The 20,404-nt window shown below is 36.0% G+C and overlaps 1 protein-coding gene and 1 long non-coding RNA gene across 3 annotated transcripts; one reads left to right on the top strand and one right to left on the bottom strand.

Moving 5' to 3' along the window:
* Positions 1-1,305: 1,305 nt before the first annotated feature.
* On the top strand, positions 1,306-3,181 carry LOC148779761 (uncharacterized). Its single transcript, XR_016044917.1, has 3 exons — positions 1,306-1,507; positions 2,339-2,539; positions 2,799-3,181. It is a non-coding gene; the product is annotated as an uncharacterized LOC148779761 (long non-coding RNA).
* Positions 3,182-3,528: 347 nt separating this feature from the next.
* Positions 3,529-19,621, bottom strand: LOC18444797 (uncharacterized). 2 transcript variants are annotated; one of them, XM_011628987.3, is made up of 7 exons: positions 19,177-19,571; positions 18,787-18,902; positions 17,966-18,101; positions 17,012-17,758; positions 4,991-5,082; positions 4,338-4,488; positions 3,529-3,964 (listed from the first exon to the last, which is right to left on the bottom strand). In XM_011628987.3, the coding sequence occupies exons 2-6, from the start codon at positions 18,885-18,887 to the stop codon at positions 4,338-4,340; spliced, it is 1,227 nt and encodes a 408-aa protein (XP_011627289.1). In that variant the 5' UTR covers positions 18,888-18,902; positions 19,177-19,571; the 3' UTR covers positions 3,529-3,964. The 2 variants fall into 2 exon arrangements, with proteins under 2 accessions (XP_011627289.1, XP_006855024.2); XM_006854962.4 differs by lacking the exon at positions 4,991-5,082 and having other exon boundaries at positions 19,177-19,621.
* Positions 19,622-20,404: the final 783 nt, after the last annotated feature.

Below are 20,404 nucleotides of genomic sequence, written 5' to 3'. Positions count from 1 at the left end.
GGCCCAGTTGTACATTAAGGAAATAGTGCGGTTGCATAGAGTTCCGGTCATTATTGTATCGGACAGGGATACTCGATTTACTTCTAAATTTTGGGCTAGGCTACAATTAGCCATGGGGACGAGACTCACCTTTAGCACTGCCTTTCACCCCCAAACTGATGGACAATCGAAAAGGACCATCCAAACTTTGGAAGATATACTGAATCCCTGTATCATTGACTTTACAGGAAGCTGGGATGACCATTACCCCTGATTGAGTTTGTTTATAATAATATCTTCCAAGCCAATATCCAGATGGCACCATATGAAGCCCTGTTTGGAAGGAAATGCAGGTCGCCCATCTGTTGGGACGAGGTTGGTGAAAGAAAGCTTTTGGGGCCAGAAATTGTCCAGGTAACCACGGATAAGATAGCATTAATTCGAGAAAGGCTCAAGACAGCTCAGAGTCGGCAAAAGAGTTATGCCGATAACCGAATGAGAGATCTTGAATTTGAAGAAGGTGATCGAGTTTTCTTAAAAATCTCACTAATAAAGGGCATTATGAGATTCGGCAAGAAAGGAAAGCTAAGCCCACGTTACATCGGACCATTTGAAATCCTGGAAAGAATCGGAAGTGTCACTTATAAACTTGTCTTACCACCAGAATTGGCAAACGTCCATAATGTCTTCCATATATCATCACTACGAAAATATCAGCCCGACCCATCCCATATTTTGAAATATAAACCTTTACCAATCAGGAAGGACCTATCTTTCACTGAGCAGCCAATTTTGATACTGGATAGAAGGGTACAAGTATTGTGCAACAAGGAGATTCTTTTAGTCCGTATATTATGGCAATACCATTCAAAAGAGGAGTCGACTTGGGAACGATAAGACGATATCAAAGAAAAATATCCATATCTTTTTCAGTAACCAGGTACACAAATTTAGAAGACTAAATTTCTTTAGGGGGGGAAGAATGTAACAATCCTAAAATTTCAAAAAAAAATAAAATAATAAATAAATAAATAAATAAAATAATATTAATAATATTAATGGTGCTAATATAAAATAAATAAACAAAATAATAATTATATATTAGTAATGATAATAATTATAATAATAATTTTATACCGTTAGGATATTGTTGGTTTTATATTAACAATAAATAAGCGATATTATTGTTAATATACTTGAGGGTTTAACTTTATTAGGGTGGACCTTAGGTCCACCATCTTAAAACTTTATGTTAAACTCCTTGTACAACGCCTTGCGTTGAGGTGTTTCCTTTTTATTCGTCTTTTTCTCTCTCTCTCTTTCTCTTAAAGCATCAGCAGGTTTTTTTTTCTCTTGCAAACAAAAACCCCATCAACGGGTTTGTTTTCTCTCTCTCTCTCTCTAGCGTGGTTACTGTTTAGTTTAGCTTTAGGTAATGATACTTGTGTGCTTCCTTTAAAGAAGATCGGGGATGTGAAAAATTAAGAGGTTGTCAATTTAGAAGATCAGCGATGTGAGAAAGAAAGAGGTACTCAATTTAGTATGCAAGGTAACTTTTGTATATACTACTTTCATTTGCTCGTGTAAATCATAATCTCGGTTAAGTTGATTTTATATGTTTTTTTTTCCTGGAAAGATCCTTCATTCACATCGAGTCTCTAAAGAAAGTACCGATATTTTGTGTGGGATGGAACTTATGCTCCCCTAATTTTGGAGTTAAAGTAAGTGACTTCATTATCTTGAAAAATAATCCGTTTTTTTTTAAAAAATGAAATAAAATAATTATTTTTGCTTATTATCATGAATTTTAGACGCGATAAATTTTATGCACAAGCGACCTCTTTATTTTGAAAAATAATCTTTTTAATAAAATTGTGATATTGTATCTATGTTAGAAATTTTAAATGCTGTAAATTCTTAGAAATAAATTTATTTATTTTTCTAGTCTATTGTTAGAAAATTTTAAATACTGTAAAATTATTAGAAATAAATATGATATTTCTGCTTTTAGTAAAATTGTGAGATTTCTTTCTACTGTTTTTTAATATTTAGACATCGTAAATTTCATGTGCAAATGACTGCCTTATTATTTGAAAACTGATATTTCTGCGATTGGTTATAGCATTGTCTGTGAAATATTTATTTGCGGATTGACATCTCATAAATTGTGATGATTCCGTATTCTTGGATTTCTATAAGAGTTTTTCTATACATATTAGATTGGCAATCATGCTAGAATGTCTTTACGAACTGCTACCTTTCTAAATTTGAGCCCAAAATATTGACTGGTTATATTGGAAATGTTATTGAAAGTGACTGCTATTAATGGTTTCAGTGAAATTCATACTAATAATTTCAGTGATATGTTGAGTACATGATATTGCTGCTTCGAATATCGCCGGTGAGATATAAGTGGACCTATCCGGTACGCCCGTAGGGATTAAGTGGACTCATCCGGTACGCCGGTGAAGTATAAGTGGACCTACAGGGATTAAGTGGACCTATCTGAGACGCCGATAGAGATTAAGTGGACCCATCAGGACGTTGATGGGGTATATAGGTAACCTACTTGGGGCGCCAGTAGGCTATTTTGTGAAATCTTTTGAATTATGCACTGCCATTAAAATGTTTTATACATTTCAATTATTCGGATTATACTTAATTATGCATTTATGAAAGTAAAACCGTTAATGTGTTTCTGTTAATAGATCTCCTTTATGAAAATATTGATATCTTTCAATTATGGTTATTTTTAGGATTATGATGATCGCTTACTGAGTAGCCAAACTCATCAAACTATGGTAAACAATTTTTTTCAGGAGAACTGCGGTTTCATTTTCAGTGTTCGTCAGGATCAACTTTGGAAGATATTGTTGTTCTGCTAGCTTTCTTTTGTTACTTTGTAAGATCTCGCCACAGTAAATTTATCCTATCAAGAGATGTACATATGTTTTGACTGTCACATCTCAGGAATATCTGTATTGTAAATTCTTGAGGAGTTACATCCCATCCTATAACTGGATCGATCTCAATCGATTCCCATAGATATAGGTGATCTAGATCATAAATCCCTTAATTCTAATATGCAGCTAGGACCAAAATGATGTATTTGATACCATACAATATGTATATCCAATTTACATGCCTACGCAAATTCATGCATATGGGAATGACAATAAAATCGATATCATTCGCAGCCTTCTAATCAGTAAATTGCATAAATTTCGAACTTTTAAATTCCTACCGTAATAAATAGCTATGTAATACAAATTTGGTCAAAAAATGCAATCAATAATCATCATCATCATCGTAACCTTTTCCCAATTAATTGGGATCGGCTAATATGCTAACTATATACAGCAGTTTAACCTGTTGTCCACCTAGAGAGTAAAGGGACGATAGAGAACGAGGGGTACTTCTTTGCACCAAACACCAGATCCTTTCATCTTCCCATTACCGTGTTCATTTTTATAATTGTGTGTGTTGGGGGGGGTTTGGGGTTGGGGAGGAGAGAGGGAGAGAGAGATCGTTCATTATCAGTCGTTCACATTTTGATTCTCCTTTTCCATTCCCACTTCATCTTGATTCGAGAAGTTACAAAGAGTGTCTTTCCGTCTAACAAAGCAGCTCACAAATCCTAGAAAATTGAACATAATGGAAAAAGAAAAAAAGAAAAAAAGCAGCAGCTAAAACCCACATATGCGTAATCAGCTGCATATACATATAGATACAACACAGCAGAGCCACTGTAACAGCACCAGAACAGCAATTACAGGGAGGGAGAAAATTTCACTCCCAACAATAGAAAAAGAAACAAAAGAAGGTCAAACAAATTTTTCTCTTTTTTCTTGTCAAAACAAAATACCAATTTTCACTTCTATGCTGATCTTGCCATAAGAGTAGAATATTTGGCAAGGGCGGCTGCACAAGCTTCAAATCCAATGAACTTGCAGTTTTCCTTAGGCCACTTGGAAAACAAAAAGACCTGAACCAAAGTAGTTTAGACATAAGCCATTTCATTCTAAATTACATGCGATGTACACTTACGAGTAACAATTGAGGAAATCTACTTGAAAAACAGAACCCAAAGAACAAGTGTCGGTATCCTATAATCTAATGAAAATAGCATACTGATGGCCCACTGGGTTCGTCATACATATGATCCAATCAAATGAGAGTGGCAATGAAAAAGAGATTGGGACCCACCGTGACAGAACATGAGCCCAACAGCAGACCCCACTCCCTTGCCACCATCAATCAATTTCACTTAACAAAATTACCACTATGGCTCATCACTTTAGACAATTGGATTATAATTGATAGTACATTTTCCTAATAAAAAAATAGGAGGAACATACCTAGAATTCCGAGAGTGACAAAAATTCCTGTTGCCCGCACAGGGAATTGATCATATCGAATAAGTTGCTGAGACCTTTGAAATTTCCTCTGGAGCACGGTGCTCCAGCTACAAGGCCGCAGGTCATAAGCAACTCCCTCAAAATTTGATCCCTGCTCAGTTGCAAAACTAACTTGTCAAATAATGCTAACCATGTAAAAAGATAGCAAGATGCACATTGGCACATCTGATATGGCTACAAGTCACTTTTTGTGTCCGTGTATGTGTGTGTGTATGAAAGAGCGAGGGGGTTTGCAAAAGGATGATTGGAAAATTTACAAGATGCACAAAATGGCACAATGAAAATTCTCATCTATACCAAAACAGTGCCATTATATTTTTTCATGCATTTCAAGTCAGCAATGTTGAGATTTTACAAACTATTAGGTATTTAAGAAAGTTTCCAAACCTCCCACTTTTAATTAAATGTAAGCTAAAGATGAAATAAGAAGCCGCAAGAAACTTTAGAATACTAAACAAATCAATAAAGTGGCAACGATGGGTTCTTTTAAAATACTGTGTGAATTAGATTATTACAGCTAAAAACTCATGAGAAAGGTGAAGATGGTTAAGATTGTATAAATAATCTCATCAAGAAATGTGAAGAATTTTCACCATATGCTAGTAAAATTTCTGGGGATATGGAGCTTAGGCTTGGTTGTTAGGGGGTTGAAGGGCACAACACAACATCCCAAGGTTGAATCTCCCTGCTACCCAGGGAAACAAAAGACATAGTATTCAGAAGGCATGTTTAAGAAAACAGGATGTTTCTAGTCAAAAGACAAGGAAAAACACATTAGTGGTTGCATCATCAATGCATTTTACAATATCAAACTACAAACTATTTGGCAAGAAATTGTAATTAATAAATCCATTCCTTATTCTCTTAGAATTGCTGTTGTGGCTTATATGGCAACAATAAAACCCTAACAACTAATATGAAACTAAAATTAACCACACCTAAAGAATTTGCTGTCCTTTTGATAAGCCTCCATATGAATGTTTTTTAAGGAAATTATATTTGGGTGTGTTATTCTACCTTCAAATGTTCAGTTTTGTGCTTATAGCTAAAACATATCTAGAATGATGTCCCCCGAGCCTTCATTTCAAAGGGAAATAACTATTTGAAATATAAAAACCATATTTGAAAATACCACAATACGTGGAAGTGAGAGCCACAAGTTCTATTGATTCACGATCCCCTAACTATGAAACAAACCAACTTGAGCATGCAGCTAATGTCAAGGAGCCCTTGATAGTTAATGCCTTCGGTAGATGAATTTTGTATTAATTACGAAAGGTACGAAAACTATCAAAAGTGCAGTCTAATACAAAAAGTCATATTGAAGAAGCAATAAATGTTTTACTTTAAAAAAATATTTTGGAAAATATTTTGATTATAAATTGGACCACCTAGATAGGATAGGTTTAACAATATATATAATTGTATAGTAATAAAATGAAATGATCTTTAAAAACTATGTTAGGGGCATTTGTTTAACCCCAATTTCTAAATATACACTCTTTTCATTTCAAAGAACAATAACAAAAAGTAAAATTTGAAAATACAACCTAGAAAGTGTTCCTTTAGCCCAATTAACATAGGCCGTCCATTTTGATAAGATGCTTAGATCTAGGCCTTAAAAGGATTTTCTCGTTGCCAATTTCTTTAGATGAACAATGTTAAAAAAGAAAAAAAAAATGACTTTGTAAAGGCCTAGATCTTGAAATTCACCAAATGAATGGTCTAGATTCGTTATTGGAGGGGACTCATTTTGACCGTATCTAGGGTGCAAAATGAATTTTTTTTTTTTTTTGGGATTGATTACTTAGGATGAAGAGAAGGTTTGTGCATGTTTTGGGGTCATACAAAATGCAAAAAACATGGTTTTCTAGACGTGTGGTTTCATTATATTATAATGGCAGACATGGCACCATTCCCCTATATATATATATATATATATATATGGAAGAAACTACGCAACACCTATGGGTGAAAATGAATAGTGTTTTCGCCCAAAGGCTCATCACCGTCACAGACAATGGTCAAAAATTCACGCGGAATCATAATGGACCGTTCGTCGTCTGTTACGGGTCCGTTCAATGAACCGCCATGGACATAGCAAGTCCGTGGTGGTGGCGAAACATTGTAGCACTTCGCCTATAAGCGTTTTTAAGGTCCTTCCTATATATATATATATATATATATATATATATATATATATATATATATATGGACACGGTTAGCATGCGGCCAGGCCTGCAAATGTAGAAATGCAGGCCCCATATATATATATATATATATGGAGATGGTTAGCATGCGGCCAAACCCGCACATGTAGCCCCTTAATATAAACTTATTTTTGAAATAGAATTTGATCCTAACTTTTAGAGAATATATAGTCTTCAACATGGAGATCATGAATGTGAAAAAATAAATAAATTTTGAAAACTAGAAATAATAATTATATGAAGAAAACATTTGGACCATTAGTTTCAATTGTTTTCAATGGACCACCTATTTGCGTCCATCATTAAGATGGATGCTTTATACCTTTGGACCGCATATTGTACTAATGCGGACCAGCCCGGATGAAACAATTGTTCTCTCTCTCTCTCTCTCTCTCTCTCTCTCTCTCTCTCTCTATATATATATATATATATATATATATATATATATATATATATATATATATATATATATATATATATATATATATATATATATATATGAAGAGACTACGCAACACTTATAGGCAAAATGCTACAGTGATTTCCCCTATAAGCACATCACTGCCCGAAAAAATCGGACAGCGTGGATAAAACGACCGCCACAGACCTAACATATCTGTGGCGGTACCATCACAGACATGCTAGGTCCGTGACGATCAAAAATTCACGCGGAAGCATCACGGACATTGTGTCGTTTGTTGCGGGTCCATTCAATAAACCGCCACTGACATAGCAAGTCCGTGGCCGGGCAAAACACTATTCATTTTCGCCTATAAGAATTTTTAAGACTATTCCATATGTGTGTGTGTGTGTGTATGTGTGTGTATATATATATATATATATATATATATATATATATATATATATATATATATATATATATATATATATATATATATATATATAATGAGTGTAGCTGAGAAGAGGATGTTGAGATGGATGAGTGGCAAGACAAAAGGGGATAGAATTCGAAAAGAATACATTCAGAAGAATTTAGGTGTGGCACCAATAGGCAATAAGATGAGAGAGTAAAATTAGGTGCGCTAGCCATGTGTGGAGCAGACCCAGTACAGCATCTGTTAGGAGGTGTGAGTTAGTTCAAGTGGAAAGCTAAAAAAGAACAAGGGGTAGACCCAAAAAGACATGGTTGGAAGCAATGAGAAAAGATATAGGGACTTATGGCTTCATTGAGAGTATGGCCCTTAATAAAGCAGAATGGCGGACCAGGATTTGTGTAGCCGACCCTAATTAGTTGAGAAAAAGTATTGATGATGATGATGATGATATATATATATATATATATATAGGACAAGTTGCAAGGCAAGTTCTATCAGACAGCTGTGAGATGCGGATTCGGCCGCTTAGGCGTTTTGGGTGTCAGGCCGCCTAAGCAACCAACGAATTATACTAAGGTTGCGGTTTGTATAGAGCCGAGGCTCTAAACAATCAAAGTAAAGTGCACCTTCAAATAGTGTCCAAAAATGTGGTTTCAATACTGGAAATATTTGTGATAGCCTTAAAATATATTTTTCAACTTTAGTTATAAAATCTTGAAAATTGATGGTCCAAAAATGCGTTACAAGATGCACTATTTCCAAAACTTAAAATCCATTTTTTTCTCATGTCCATGCATCTTCATGTCGAGATTAATTTGAGGATATTTGGGCATCAAAACAACCTCTTCTAGTGAAATTTTTGCGGTAGGCTCTAATTTGATTGTTTAGAGCCTCGGCTCTATATAAACTTTTTCCTTATATGCAAATTTACAACTTTCCAAAAGGGCCTTAAATAGAGCCACATGGAAGAGAAGAAGATAAAAAGTTGTTGACCCACACACCAACAAATAAAATAATAATCATAATTCTAAAATGGTCGAAGACGGCCTTATGTGGAAGGGAAAAGCTAAAAAACTGCAGACCCACCCACAAACAAATTATATGTCAAAAGGGGACCTTTGCAGAAGGAGAAAGATCATTTGCAATATTGTCTTCATTGAAAATTTGAAACAACATGAAATAAGTTTTCAAGCTCGGTGCAGACTCTGGCAGGCGAGTCTTTTCGGACTTGCCCAAGCAATTCAGCCAGGCTATGGCTCAAGTTCCGAGCCTGAGGTGCGAGTCTGAGGCACGTTTTCAAACATTGTGACTATCATTCTACAGTACACATTTTTTCTCTTCCATCTATAACAATATCAAATGTGAAACCCTTCATCCCTCTATTGAGAACCACCCTCCCCTCACCACCCCACTCTTTATTGAATAATCACCACGCCCTTTTCAACAGTATCCTCCCAAAACATTTTATAGGCTTAACCTTCCTGTTTTCCCTTTCAAAAGATCTCCAAACTTCCTCACCTCCAAATCACTTCTTGCACATCACCCTCCCCCGCATGCCCTGCGCCTGCATGGATTTCACAAATGCCTTCCCTTTCCACCAATGTGAATTTTCATTTTCTTCATTCGTTTCTATTTGACTAATTCAAATGGCTCGCTGGTTGAACTGAATTGCAGTAGACTAGAAACTTCTCTAGGTCAACCTCTAGTGCAGTTTTTAAAACATTTTTTGGCAGGTAAGCAGTAGAATTGAAACCCTAACATTATGTTGTGGCCTCAATTCCCTAACTACTGAGCCAAGAGCCACAATCCCCAACTCTCTCAAAATTGTCGTTCACATGTCATTCACCAACACTATTCCCCTACTTGATCTTGGCTATTCTCAACAATCTATGGTTTCATTTTCCCCTACTCTAATGTAGGACCAATGGCGTTGGCTCCTACATGAGTATAGCATGAGCAGAGATGTTTAGATAGAAGGGTTAGTGTTACGAAATTTTGAGTTTAGGGATTGACTATGATATGAATACGTTCAGGTTCTAGGATTGGATAGTGACTTCTAATAGAAACACAAGAGGATGATCAGCCTGAGGAAGATAGGAAATGAACTCGGGTCATGGGAAACAGTTAGGTGGGTTCCGGACAACTTTTAGGGCTTGAATTGAACACACTTCAATGGAGGTAAATCTTGTGGCAAATTTGCAGGTCCAGAAAGGTGATGGCTGGATTTGAAGGGAAGGAGGTGAGATTAAAGGCTGAACTAGGTTAGAGGGATCAAAGGTACAGGGGATGGGTTTGGAAGGAGGAAGGCTATGTTATAGGGACTGGGAGGAGTTGATTTTATTAGAATGAGTAGGTGACGAATTTGGTTGAGGAAATCTTGGAATGGGAAGCGCCACACAAGAGAAAAAGAAGGGTTCAAGCATACATAGGGAGAATCTCCGAACCACAAAATAGGGTTTTGTTGAATCTCTTTCTCGCCCTTCGCCTAACCACCTGACTCTCAGCACCAGATTCCCTGCCATCCCTACCAATCTCCAGTCCATTTCTCAGGACCAAACACTAATTTTCCTTCTCACACGTACCACATTTAGACAAGATGAGAACAAAAGATTAGACAACATGACAACAAAAAATGATCATAGATTGCAGAATACTCCTATTAAAACCATGTTCATAAATTGTTACACATTGTAGATGTCCCCTTGCACAAAAAGGCATCGGCCTACATGAAAGATGCAAATGAAAGCAAAGAGATTCTAGCCATGAAGCAAATTCTTTGGAGTGTCTGAATATTCAAACGAAGTAATGCTGTGGGAAAAATCACAGCAATAAAGAAATCAAGGATCTAACATTTTGAATGAAATAAGGGCAAGCTTACAAGCCAAGATTCTAGCTCTCTGGTTCAACCAGGACTCACAAAAAAAAAATACAACCGTTCAACTAAAACCTTAAACCAACCTCTATTTATACCACCACATATTCCATCAAACCGTAATGCTAATTAAAATATGACTCCCGAGTACTATATAATTCACAATGATTACTATTCCCCCAACGAAATAAATAATGCCAAAATACAATAACTAACCTAATAATCTTATCCTGAAAAGTTTAGGGCAAGTTTGGAGGCATCATTTAAAATTCTTATAATGAAAAACAACTTACTAGTATTTTCACATTGAATTTAAAAATTGTCAATTTATTTTTTGTTATTGGTCTAATAAGGGTGACGGCCTTAAACTTTCCCTTAACCCATCATCCCAAGCGCAGCTAAAGGAGGTGGGTTGCATTAGGTAGACAGCCAGCGTAAAACTTTGCTATGCCAAGTGGGCGAAGTGAAGATGTGCAACTGGAGTTTTATGTGATCGTTATATACCATTACAACTGGAGGAGAAGTTCTATAAGACAGCTATAAGACCATCCATGCTTTACGGGACAGAACGTTAGGTGATCAAGAAACAATATATCTATAGCATGAGCATAGCTGAGAGGACGATGTTGAGATGGATGAGTGGCAAAACAAGAAAGAATAGAAATTGGAATGAATACATATAAGAGAACTTAGTTGTGGCCTCATTAAGCGATAAGATGAAGGAAAGTAGACTTAGGTTGGCTGGCCATGTACAACGGAGACCTAATACAGCACCAGTTAGAACGTATGATTGGTTCAAGTGGAAGGCTCTAAAAGGGCCAGGGGAAGGCCCAAACGGACATGGTTAGAAGCAGTGCAAAAAGACATGGTGACTTTTGGCTTGCTAAGGGTACGGCACTTGATAAAGAATAATAGAGGAACATGATTCATGCAGCCGACCTCAACTAACTAGGATAAGACTTGGATGATGATGATGATTTTTTTTTTTTTTTTTTGTGGTTTCTGTAAATTGTTAGTATGTACCATAGTTACCGGAATCTCTCCACCAACCTCCCATTTCTAGTTCCGAAACCCAATTCCATGTTTCCGTTAAGGAATCTCTACGGAAATCATTTTTCGAAACTAAGGAAACTTGATTCTTTAATTTTAGAATCTCGATTCGACACATCTTTAGAAACCATTTTTTGGAACCAAAGAAACTAGATTCCTTAATTTTGGAATCTAGATTCAACACATCTTAAGAGACCATTTATCGAAACCAAGGAAACTTGATTCCTTAATTTTGGAATCTCAATCTAACACATCTTTAGAAACTTGAACCCATTAATTGTGGGCAAAGACGTTCCCAAATATATCGAATCTGGATTCCAGCGAGGATTAAATCTTGATTCCACGTCAATTGGAGTAGAAATCTTCCTTCAAATGCTTCTAGTGGTTGCAGGATTTCATTATTTTACTTGTACCACCCTGGATGGCCTTCACTTTAAATTTAAAATATAACTAGTAAATACAACACATATAATTAAAAGTAAAACTATGACGTAGACATAATCCAATTTTGTCTTTATAATAATGAAGTCAAAATAACAATTTAGAAATAATTTTCTTTTCTATATAATGATCGTAAGTTTAATAGTCAACACAATCACTTTAAAATTTGGGAAACCTTCTAATAAGAGACATTCAATATAGGTTCTAAAGTTGATGAGGCTCAAGATGTGCTTGTGGCTTCTTTCTCTATAAAAATAAAATATTCATTTCTAGTAGGGTCAAATGCATTCCATAATCCATATTATTGTAAATCCCGATCTCAAACTAGCATAGATCTCTGATCCATATATTTTAGAAACTTGATTCCAAATATGTTAGAATCACGATTCGAAACAACATCTCTATGTTCGACATATGTCAGAAGCTCGATTCCATAGATGTCGGAAACTCGATTCTGCATATTAATGAATCTTGACTCTTGGAATGTTGATTCCAGGGGGATGGGAATCTCGATTCCAAGGAGGACAGAATCCTGATTCCATGTGGATGAAACTTAGATCTATTTCGGTCGAAACACAATTCTCAAAAACTAGGAATCTCGTTCCTAGCGATTCCTATTGTAAAGACAATGATTCCTAAGACAGGAATCTTCTAGCCGACTGCGATTCCGCGATTCCAGTTCCTAAAACGATTTGGGTTCCAAGGCATTTCCAACAACTATGGTATGTACAAGGAAGATTCAAAAGAGAGAGAAAACACCTCCCCACAAAACAAACCCACTCAACAAGTTACGCTACACGTTTCCTTTCTCTCTAGAAAGAGGACTATGGGATCGTCTCCTCTCTCAAAAGAAGTGGTGGATTTCATGTTTTAGTTTCCAAAAATCCACCGAAAATGAGACCCGAATAACTGCTTTTGAAGCAGAGTTGGTGGCAACCAATTGCAACTATGGCAAGTGAGGTCATGACAAGTTTTGCAACTAGGTTCTCTTTGTATTTCCTCAGCTTTCATTGTTTTGAAGGGTTGCTTTTGGTGTAGAGAGGGAACGGGAATTGAAGCCATATAGAGAGAGAAGGGGGCTGCGGGGTGTAGAGAGAGTCAGATAGAGAGAGAGAGAAGGGAGTCGCAGAGAGTGATCCGTGGCCAGGAGTTGGGACAAAGGGCGAGGGGCTGAGAGAGAGCGAGGCGGAGAGGTGAATGAGGGACAGTGGAGAGAGAACGAGAAAGAGAGAGTATATTGACGCCATATAGAGAGATAAGGGGGCCGCAGGTGTAGAGAGAGAAAGGGGATTGAAGTCAGATAGAGAGAGAGGGAGGGCCGCAAAGAGGTAATCCATGTTTGGAAGTTAGGAAAAAAAGGAAAGAGGCACAAAGAGAGAGATATGGGACAGTTGCCACAGAGGTAGAGGTGAATGTAGGACTGTGGAGAGAGAGAGAGAGAGAGAGAGAGAGAGAAAGAAAGAGTAGGTGATGGAATGTAGAGAGACAGGGAATGTAGAGAGAGAGTATTCGGTGATGGCACATTGAGAGAGAGAGAGAAAAGGGTAATTGAAGCCATTTAGAGAAAGAAGGCAGCTGCAGGAGCAGAAGGAGAAAGAGGATTGAAGTCAGATAGAGAGAGAGGTTGCTGCAGAATAAGAGATCTATGGTTGGTAGTTGGCACAAAGGGCAAGGGGCTAAAAGAGAGAGAAAGGGACAGTTATGGTTGTGTGGGTTTGAGATAGAGAAGTCAGACAAGACAAAAAATTCGAGTAACGGTGGAATTTTTTTAAACGTTGATTGGACGTGATATAACTAGATTTTTTAATTTGTACCCAGAAAGCAAGAAATACCCAAACACATCTTACCCCATTGGAAAATCTTATTGGCTTGTAATCCAAAAATTAGCAGATTTTAGTACATCTAAACTATACATTAAAAATAAAAAAACCCTAAAGATCCCAAATATATGTTCTTGAATTTTGATAAAAAGATTTAAAAATACAGGTCATCCTACATCATACTCCCTTAGTTGAGCAAACTCGAGTTTCATAGAGGGCTAAGATGAATCCCACACCAACCAGGAATGTGTTTTGAGGGATAAAACTCATCCCCCTTTGGGTTAAATGGTTTTGACGTAACTCACCAGTCAGTTCCTCCATTCTCCTCTTCAAATTGTTGAATTCCTCGCATATAAATATGACACCACCACCACAAATTTAACATCCTCTAGCAGTTGTCGTGCAAGCATACAGCAGATCCTAGGGTGCTACAGGACAAGCCTGCTCTGATACCAACTAATGCAATAGGAAAAATCACAGGAACAAAGAAATCAAATATTTAAAGAATTCATTGAAGTAAAGGGGAACATTACAAGTCAAACTCTTTTCTCTAGTTAAATCAGGACCCACAAAATCAACAAAATCCCACATTCCAACTCTTCAACGAAACCCTAAACCAACTTTTATATAGAGACTAAACCTACAATAGATGTCCTTAAACCCGAATTCTAATTAAAACAAAACTTCTACTGCAAATATAATTTGTAATGTCAAGTTTACCCCACAAAAAAATAAATAATGCCCAAAGAGATAAGGTCCCCAACTAACCTCCTAAACTACTCATAAAGTCCTAAACGAAAATAAAAAACCCAAAAAATACATCCCTGAAATTTCATAGAAGAAAGTTAGAAATACAGGTCATCTTTTCTTGGATACAAGGAATTGGGAATGAGATACACTTCATGAGGTGCAAATGACATACCTCTAATTTCTGGACATTTCTAAGAGGATATTCATAGCACCCATTTTTTGACGCAAAGAGGAAAAAGACTCCTCTGAATCCTTGACTTCAACCAGGATGTGCAACACCAATCTTTCCAACTCAATCTTACCAATAAAAGATGTGGGTTCCATTGTTCTCTCTTCTTGACTGAAATTTGACCAGCAACTGCCACCATCTTCAGTGTCTTCAGTGACGGAAACAGAGCAGTCTCCCCAAATGTCCCATTTTTTCCATTACCACCCCTATGACTTTGTTAGAACAGTGCCTACTCTGCCTATGCTGTCCAAAGTCAGTACACCTCAGTCTCTCACCCTTTTGAGAGAGAATAACTCCACAACCTACTCCCTTGTGAAGGTTAGATCGAATCGTACCTCCACTCCAATGGAAAATCCCCCCATCACTCCCAGGCAATAGAATATTCAATTCAACCTCAACCAAGCTTTCTCCATAAACAATCGCACCATCAAATCTTTTGGCACAAATGATAACATGTACAAGCCTCACAATCCCCCTCCAATAAGTGGCTCCTCAATATGCATATCTTCCAGATACCCTCTTGGATCTATGTCGAAGCCCTATGTGTTGATGTTAGTGTTCTAAAACACGGCTCTGGCAGTGGACTGGGCACCTGCCCAAGTACACTTGGACTCCCCCGAGTCGGACCCGAGCAAAGGAAAGGCCCAAAAAAGGCCTCAAAAAATTCACAAAAAAAAAAGAAAAATCCCTAAAATAGAAAAATGAAGTATCTAAAAATATACAAAATTTTAAAAAAAAATTATGTGAACCATGAAATATAAAAAAATTGATGTCAAAGAATAAATATCGATAGGAAAAATCCAAATATATTGGAAAGTAAAAATAGAAGAATAGAAAATTATAAAACACTGTAAAACTTAAAACTATATACAGAATTAATTACAAATCAAATATTATTGATCTACTAAAAAATAAATGTATGAAAGTAAAATGAAAAAATATGAAATTTACCCAAAATTTTGCAGTGGTCACCCAATCTCCACGCTCGGTGCAAGCCAATGCCTCCAATGCTTGTCAAAGCTTCCTTGGACAACCCAATCAAAATCCCAATCCTATTTTGGGTTTCAAGTTCCGATCTAGGAGATCCTAGGTCTTGAAAAATTGGATGAACAGTAAATCCGAATTTCAAATCTCTGAAATCCTAATTTTTGGAACTTTTCTGAAAATTAAGCTTATGGTTAGATCAAGAACATAGTAAATTTGGGATCAAATTTCACTGAAGATCAATCATCGATTACAAAGAAATCGCAATTTTTCAAAATCAAGAAAATCTTACCCAAAATTTTTTATCTAAAAGGTCTATCAAATCTGAACTTTTTCTCCCTCAAATCTAATGCATGTAATTGATAGGTTAGTCAAAAATATAGCGGTAAGCACAAATTGGGCTCAAATCACGCACCATTCGAGTAAAAAACGAAAAAAATAAGAAAAAGGGGGGCATTTCAACTCCCCCTTTTTGCTGACTATTATACAAACTCCAATCAATACTCCGGTGAGCTTGTAAAGTACTCGCCGGAGTACCATACAGGGAAACCGTAGGTACCCTGTTTCAGGCTCAGCAGCGAGTAACTCGCCCGAGTTTTAGTCGACTCGAGCAAGTTACATCTATTTTACAAAGTCCACGTGATATATATGGAACTTCTCCATTCTCTGTATTGGATCATAAACCTACAAACAAGTCCTTACCAAATTCCTTGTGATGTGAACTCAAATTGGAAAACAAGTAGCAGCAAAATAATGGATGAAAGATCAACCATTATTTTCTTCAAATAAATACAAAGGAAAGAACATATCAAACAATCTCCACCAAGCAATAAATAAGTAAACAAAAATATAACCTACAAAGCTAGAAGCTACGAGCTTCTACAAGAAAGTGGGTCTCACAACCACTATGAAGAGCAAAGACCAACAACCAAAATGCCAAAAAATACCTCCCTTCTCAAAACCAACTACGATATTTGTACCATAAACTAACTGTAAGAATTAAATATTTGTTACAAGAATAAACCAACCCCCAAGAAGGCATCAACTATATAAAGGATATATAAACCCAATCTCTCTTTCAGGTGTGTCCGATTAAAAACAAACTAAAACTTTTATTTATTTTCCATTTTTTTAAAAAAAAAAGCCCAATCATAATGGCTATTTGGTTTACATTCTATGTCATACTTGGTATTTGGATTGATTGAAGGCTTATAAGCCTCTTCCTAGTTTAATTTTAAATGATATGGTATGATTTTTCTACACATTGGTTTTGTTATAATAAGAGATTAAAATGCTCAAAGCTCAAATTGTATCACGAACATGAATTATGATAATCACAAGAAAAAATGGCAATCACATAAAAAAAACATAACAAGTTTACATTATCCAAATGTTGAAAGCATAACACAGAGAAAATTTTACCTGCTTCCGAGGGGGCAAGCCAAGACTTGAAGATGATTCCATTTGTTCAATATCTAAACAATCATAGCCACTTGTCTCACCATCTTTCCTTCGCTTCATAAGACTCCTAGACCTCTCAGTTGCAGGTGTCATACCCAAGTTACTGAGAAGCCCCCATAAGCCAATTCTGGTTCCAAATACTCTAAACTTGTTCTTAAGAGAGATGTTTTCGGCTCCACAACCCATCTCTCCTAACCCTTTACTGTCCAACTGAACCAACATTTGCGGATCCACATATTTAATTTTCTCATTTTGCTCATACAAATCAAGGCAAGACCCTGGTTTTTTACTCAGCCCATTGTCCAAATGCTGAGTCTTAGAATGTTGGGTTTCTCCATTAAAAGGTGCATCTTCAACTTTGAGCTCAACAATTTCATCACTACTTTCAGCAAAACCAGATGCAGTAGCAGTAGCATCCAAATACCTACTCATAATGTTTCTCTCATTATCATAATGACTGGTATCATTCAATGAGTCACCCCCAGAAATAAATTGCGCTAAGCACTCTCTATCTTGCTCATTTAAATCAACCCACTGTGTGTTTTTACTATCTTCACCCACTGGTATACTTTCCAGGCATTTCCCAGTGACTGCAATCTGTTCCCTAATTGCTCTGATAAATTGTTTATGCCTGGACATTGCATCTTCATCCAAATGCACCTTATCTGACAAAGCCGATAAATTGACTGCCCTTTCAAAGTCTTCTAACTAATTACGAAAAGACCATAACAACGTATAAGCTGAGAAATTGAAAGGTCGCCAATTGAAAACATAAATAATGATGTAAATGAGTTGATGACAATGATATTATGGATGACGTTTTATTATAAAATAGAAAAATCATTAAAATATGATCATAATGATTATTATTATTAGTATTATTATTATTATCATGTTAACTTCCATAAGTCTTACCTGCCATTTGGTAGTTCCAAGTGCAGTAATTAAATCTCTTCTATGAAACTCCATTGAGCTGAGCAATCTGGATTCAGCAGGACCATCTTGCAGAAGACTATGCTCATGCATTAAAGTTCTAAGAATAGACTCCATTCTGAAAATTAAGACAACCCAAACAAAGAACCCGAGGAAAAAAGCCAAACCAAAAAAAGTTATAAGACAAGGATGAATAACATTTATATTTTTCTGCACTTGATAAGGAAGGACACATGATAAAAGAAAAAAAAAACAAAAAGGAAGAAAAAGAAACAGGGTCTTAATTTCTGCAATGTTCACCGAAATTTGTCTAGGTAGGCATGTGACGTATATCATCCATTGTAAAAGATCAATAATTATGAAAATATCATAAGAAAAAACCCACATAACAGAAACTAAACCAAAAAACTACAGATAGCAGGAAAATTACAAATGCCGAATTTACTTATTTTTTTTTAGGAAAAGGTTAACTTTATAAATATAAAAAGACATACAAATGGTACGAGACATGCGGCTTAACGTTATAAATATAAATAACTTCTATAATTTTCTGGAAACCCACCTCCCTTTTAATATAATGAGAAAATACTATAGTTTTCTCGAACACCCAAAACATAAATTTGAAAAAAGAAGTTCAAATTCTCTGAGACATATAGAAAAGTGTAATGCAGGAAACTTCAGCTACCACAACATGAACAGTCTCCTTTCTTGTTATTGGGTCAACAAAACCACCATTTTTGTGAATACCTACAACGCATTCTAGCCACAGATAGATCGATCGCTAGAGAGAGAGAGAGAGAGACCTGTCAGCTGAGTCCTGAACAATTTCAGCAGCCGAAAAGAGAGGGTCCCGCTCCCATCGTTTGAAATTAGCAGCCATGGCAACCAGTTTCCAGATAATCATCCACAGTACATTCACCTACGTCAACACAGTTACACCAATATTGGTTTAAAGGAAAATAGCAGTATTTCAGCAAACCCTAAAGAAAAGCGGAAGCAATCAAATATACAAAAAGCTCACATAATCTCAGAACAATTCAAAGAAAACCAAAAACTTCATGATTTGAATCTCTCTATATAGCTCTGGAAGAGGTTTCTGGAAAACCCACTTTACCCTTTTCGATTCAAATAGTATAGAAGCATTCTATTCAGGAAGAATCAATGGAGAAAGAGGTTTCGGAACATGAACAAACCTCGGTAAATTACGGAAGTCATGCGTCATTGGGGCTCCAAAAAAACCGTTAATATTCGCAATCACGGAGTTCTGACGCAGTCTGGTATACAGAGGAGAAAGAGAGGGACGAAGGCTTTACGTATTGAATGAATATGTAAGAGAAAAGGGCAGTTAATAGTAATATAATAGATATGTGTCATGAGGTTCATGTAAAATCAACAAACAAGTAACAACTTGGTTTTCAGAATCTGAGTTGCAACATCCTTTGTTAATTCATGAGAGAGAGAGAGATAGATGAGGGGGAATTTGGATTTTCTTATGGAGAGAGAGAGAAGAAATGGGGGCTTTATATATTATTTTGAGAGAGATATATGAAGGTTGAGGTTTGTATAAGGCGTCAGCCTTGTACTATTCAACTGAGATATACCTCAAAACTATCCCTAAAATACGGTTTCGATGCCTCAAAGCCTTTGGCATAGATGCAATTTGTATAGGAAAAGTATAGAAAACTATTTTACCTTGGGTACAAGATTGTTATAATTAATCTTGGCTGTATTTATTCCAATTGACAAGTTCAAACTTCAAAAGAAATTTTTGGAACTTTGACACATATCTAAACTAGCAAATTTCGTATTAGATGGTTATAAGTAATTGTAACCTCCTTGTATCAAAGTTCAATGGTCATTGTATACAATCTCATTTATAGAAGGCCTAGGTTTTATGAAAACAAAATAAAGTCTCGCCTCAAATCCTCATCTAAAAAGCACTTTGGGCATCAAAAATTTTCATGATGATTCTAAAATCAATTTTCAACACCAATTATAAAATTTGAATATAAAAAAATATACAAATCTTGCATATTCATGAACATTTATTTTTAGGGTGAAATGGAAGGTCTAAATAATGTGTTATAATATATATTATTTTTAGTGCTTAAAATCCTAATTTTTTTCACAACCATAATTATCAAGGACGAGATGATTGATTTGAAGGTTTTCCAGCACCAGAATTACACATTAAGGTGCATTTTAAAGTAAGCCTTTATTTATTTTGACCAAGTTGCAACCATGTGGGTTCATAGAAAGGAGACATCAAACACAAGTATTTTTAGTTAGCTAGATAGCATATAAAGTGGCAATGTTTGAGTTGAATGTGTAATACTATTCTTGGTCCTAGGCTTGCCAATTGGTTTTCTTTGCCTAAAATAAGAGGATATATGCAACGCACTGGAGGGTATTTGCTATTTT

The sequence above is a fragment of the Amborella trichopoda genome, chromosome 11 (genome assembly GCF_054954075.1).
Source record: "Amborella trichopoda isolate Santa Cruz 75 chromosome 11, AtrichopodaSantaCruz75HAP2 v2.0, whole genome shotgun sequence".
Taxonomy (NCBI): Eukaryota; Viridiplantae; Streptophyta; class Magnoliopsida; order Amborellales; family Amborellaceae; genus Amborella; species Amborella trichopoda.
Note: the sequence above shows the minus strand (reverse complement) of the source record. Positions and strands in the feature narration are given on the sequence as shown.

Coding starts and splice junctions, on each gene's coding strand:
- LOC18444797 (XM_011628987.3), bottom strand. CDS start 18,887: ATGATTATCTGGAAACTGGTTGCCATGGCTGCTAATTTCAAACGATGG. Junction 18,102..18,786: donor GTTCAGGACTCAGCTGACAG/GTCTCTCTCTCT, acceptor CTTAATTTTCAG/AATGGAGTCTATTCTTAGAA. Junction 5,083..17,011: donor GCTTGCCCCCTCGGAAGCAG/GTAAAATTTTCT, acceptor CCTGGGTAGCAG/GGAGATTCAACCTTGGGATG.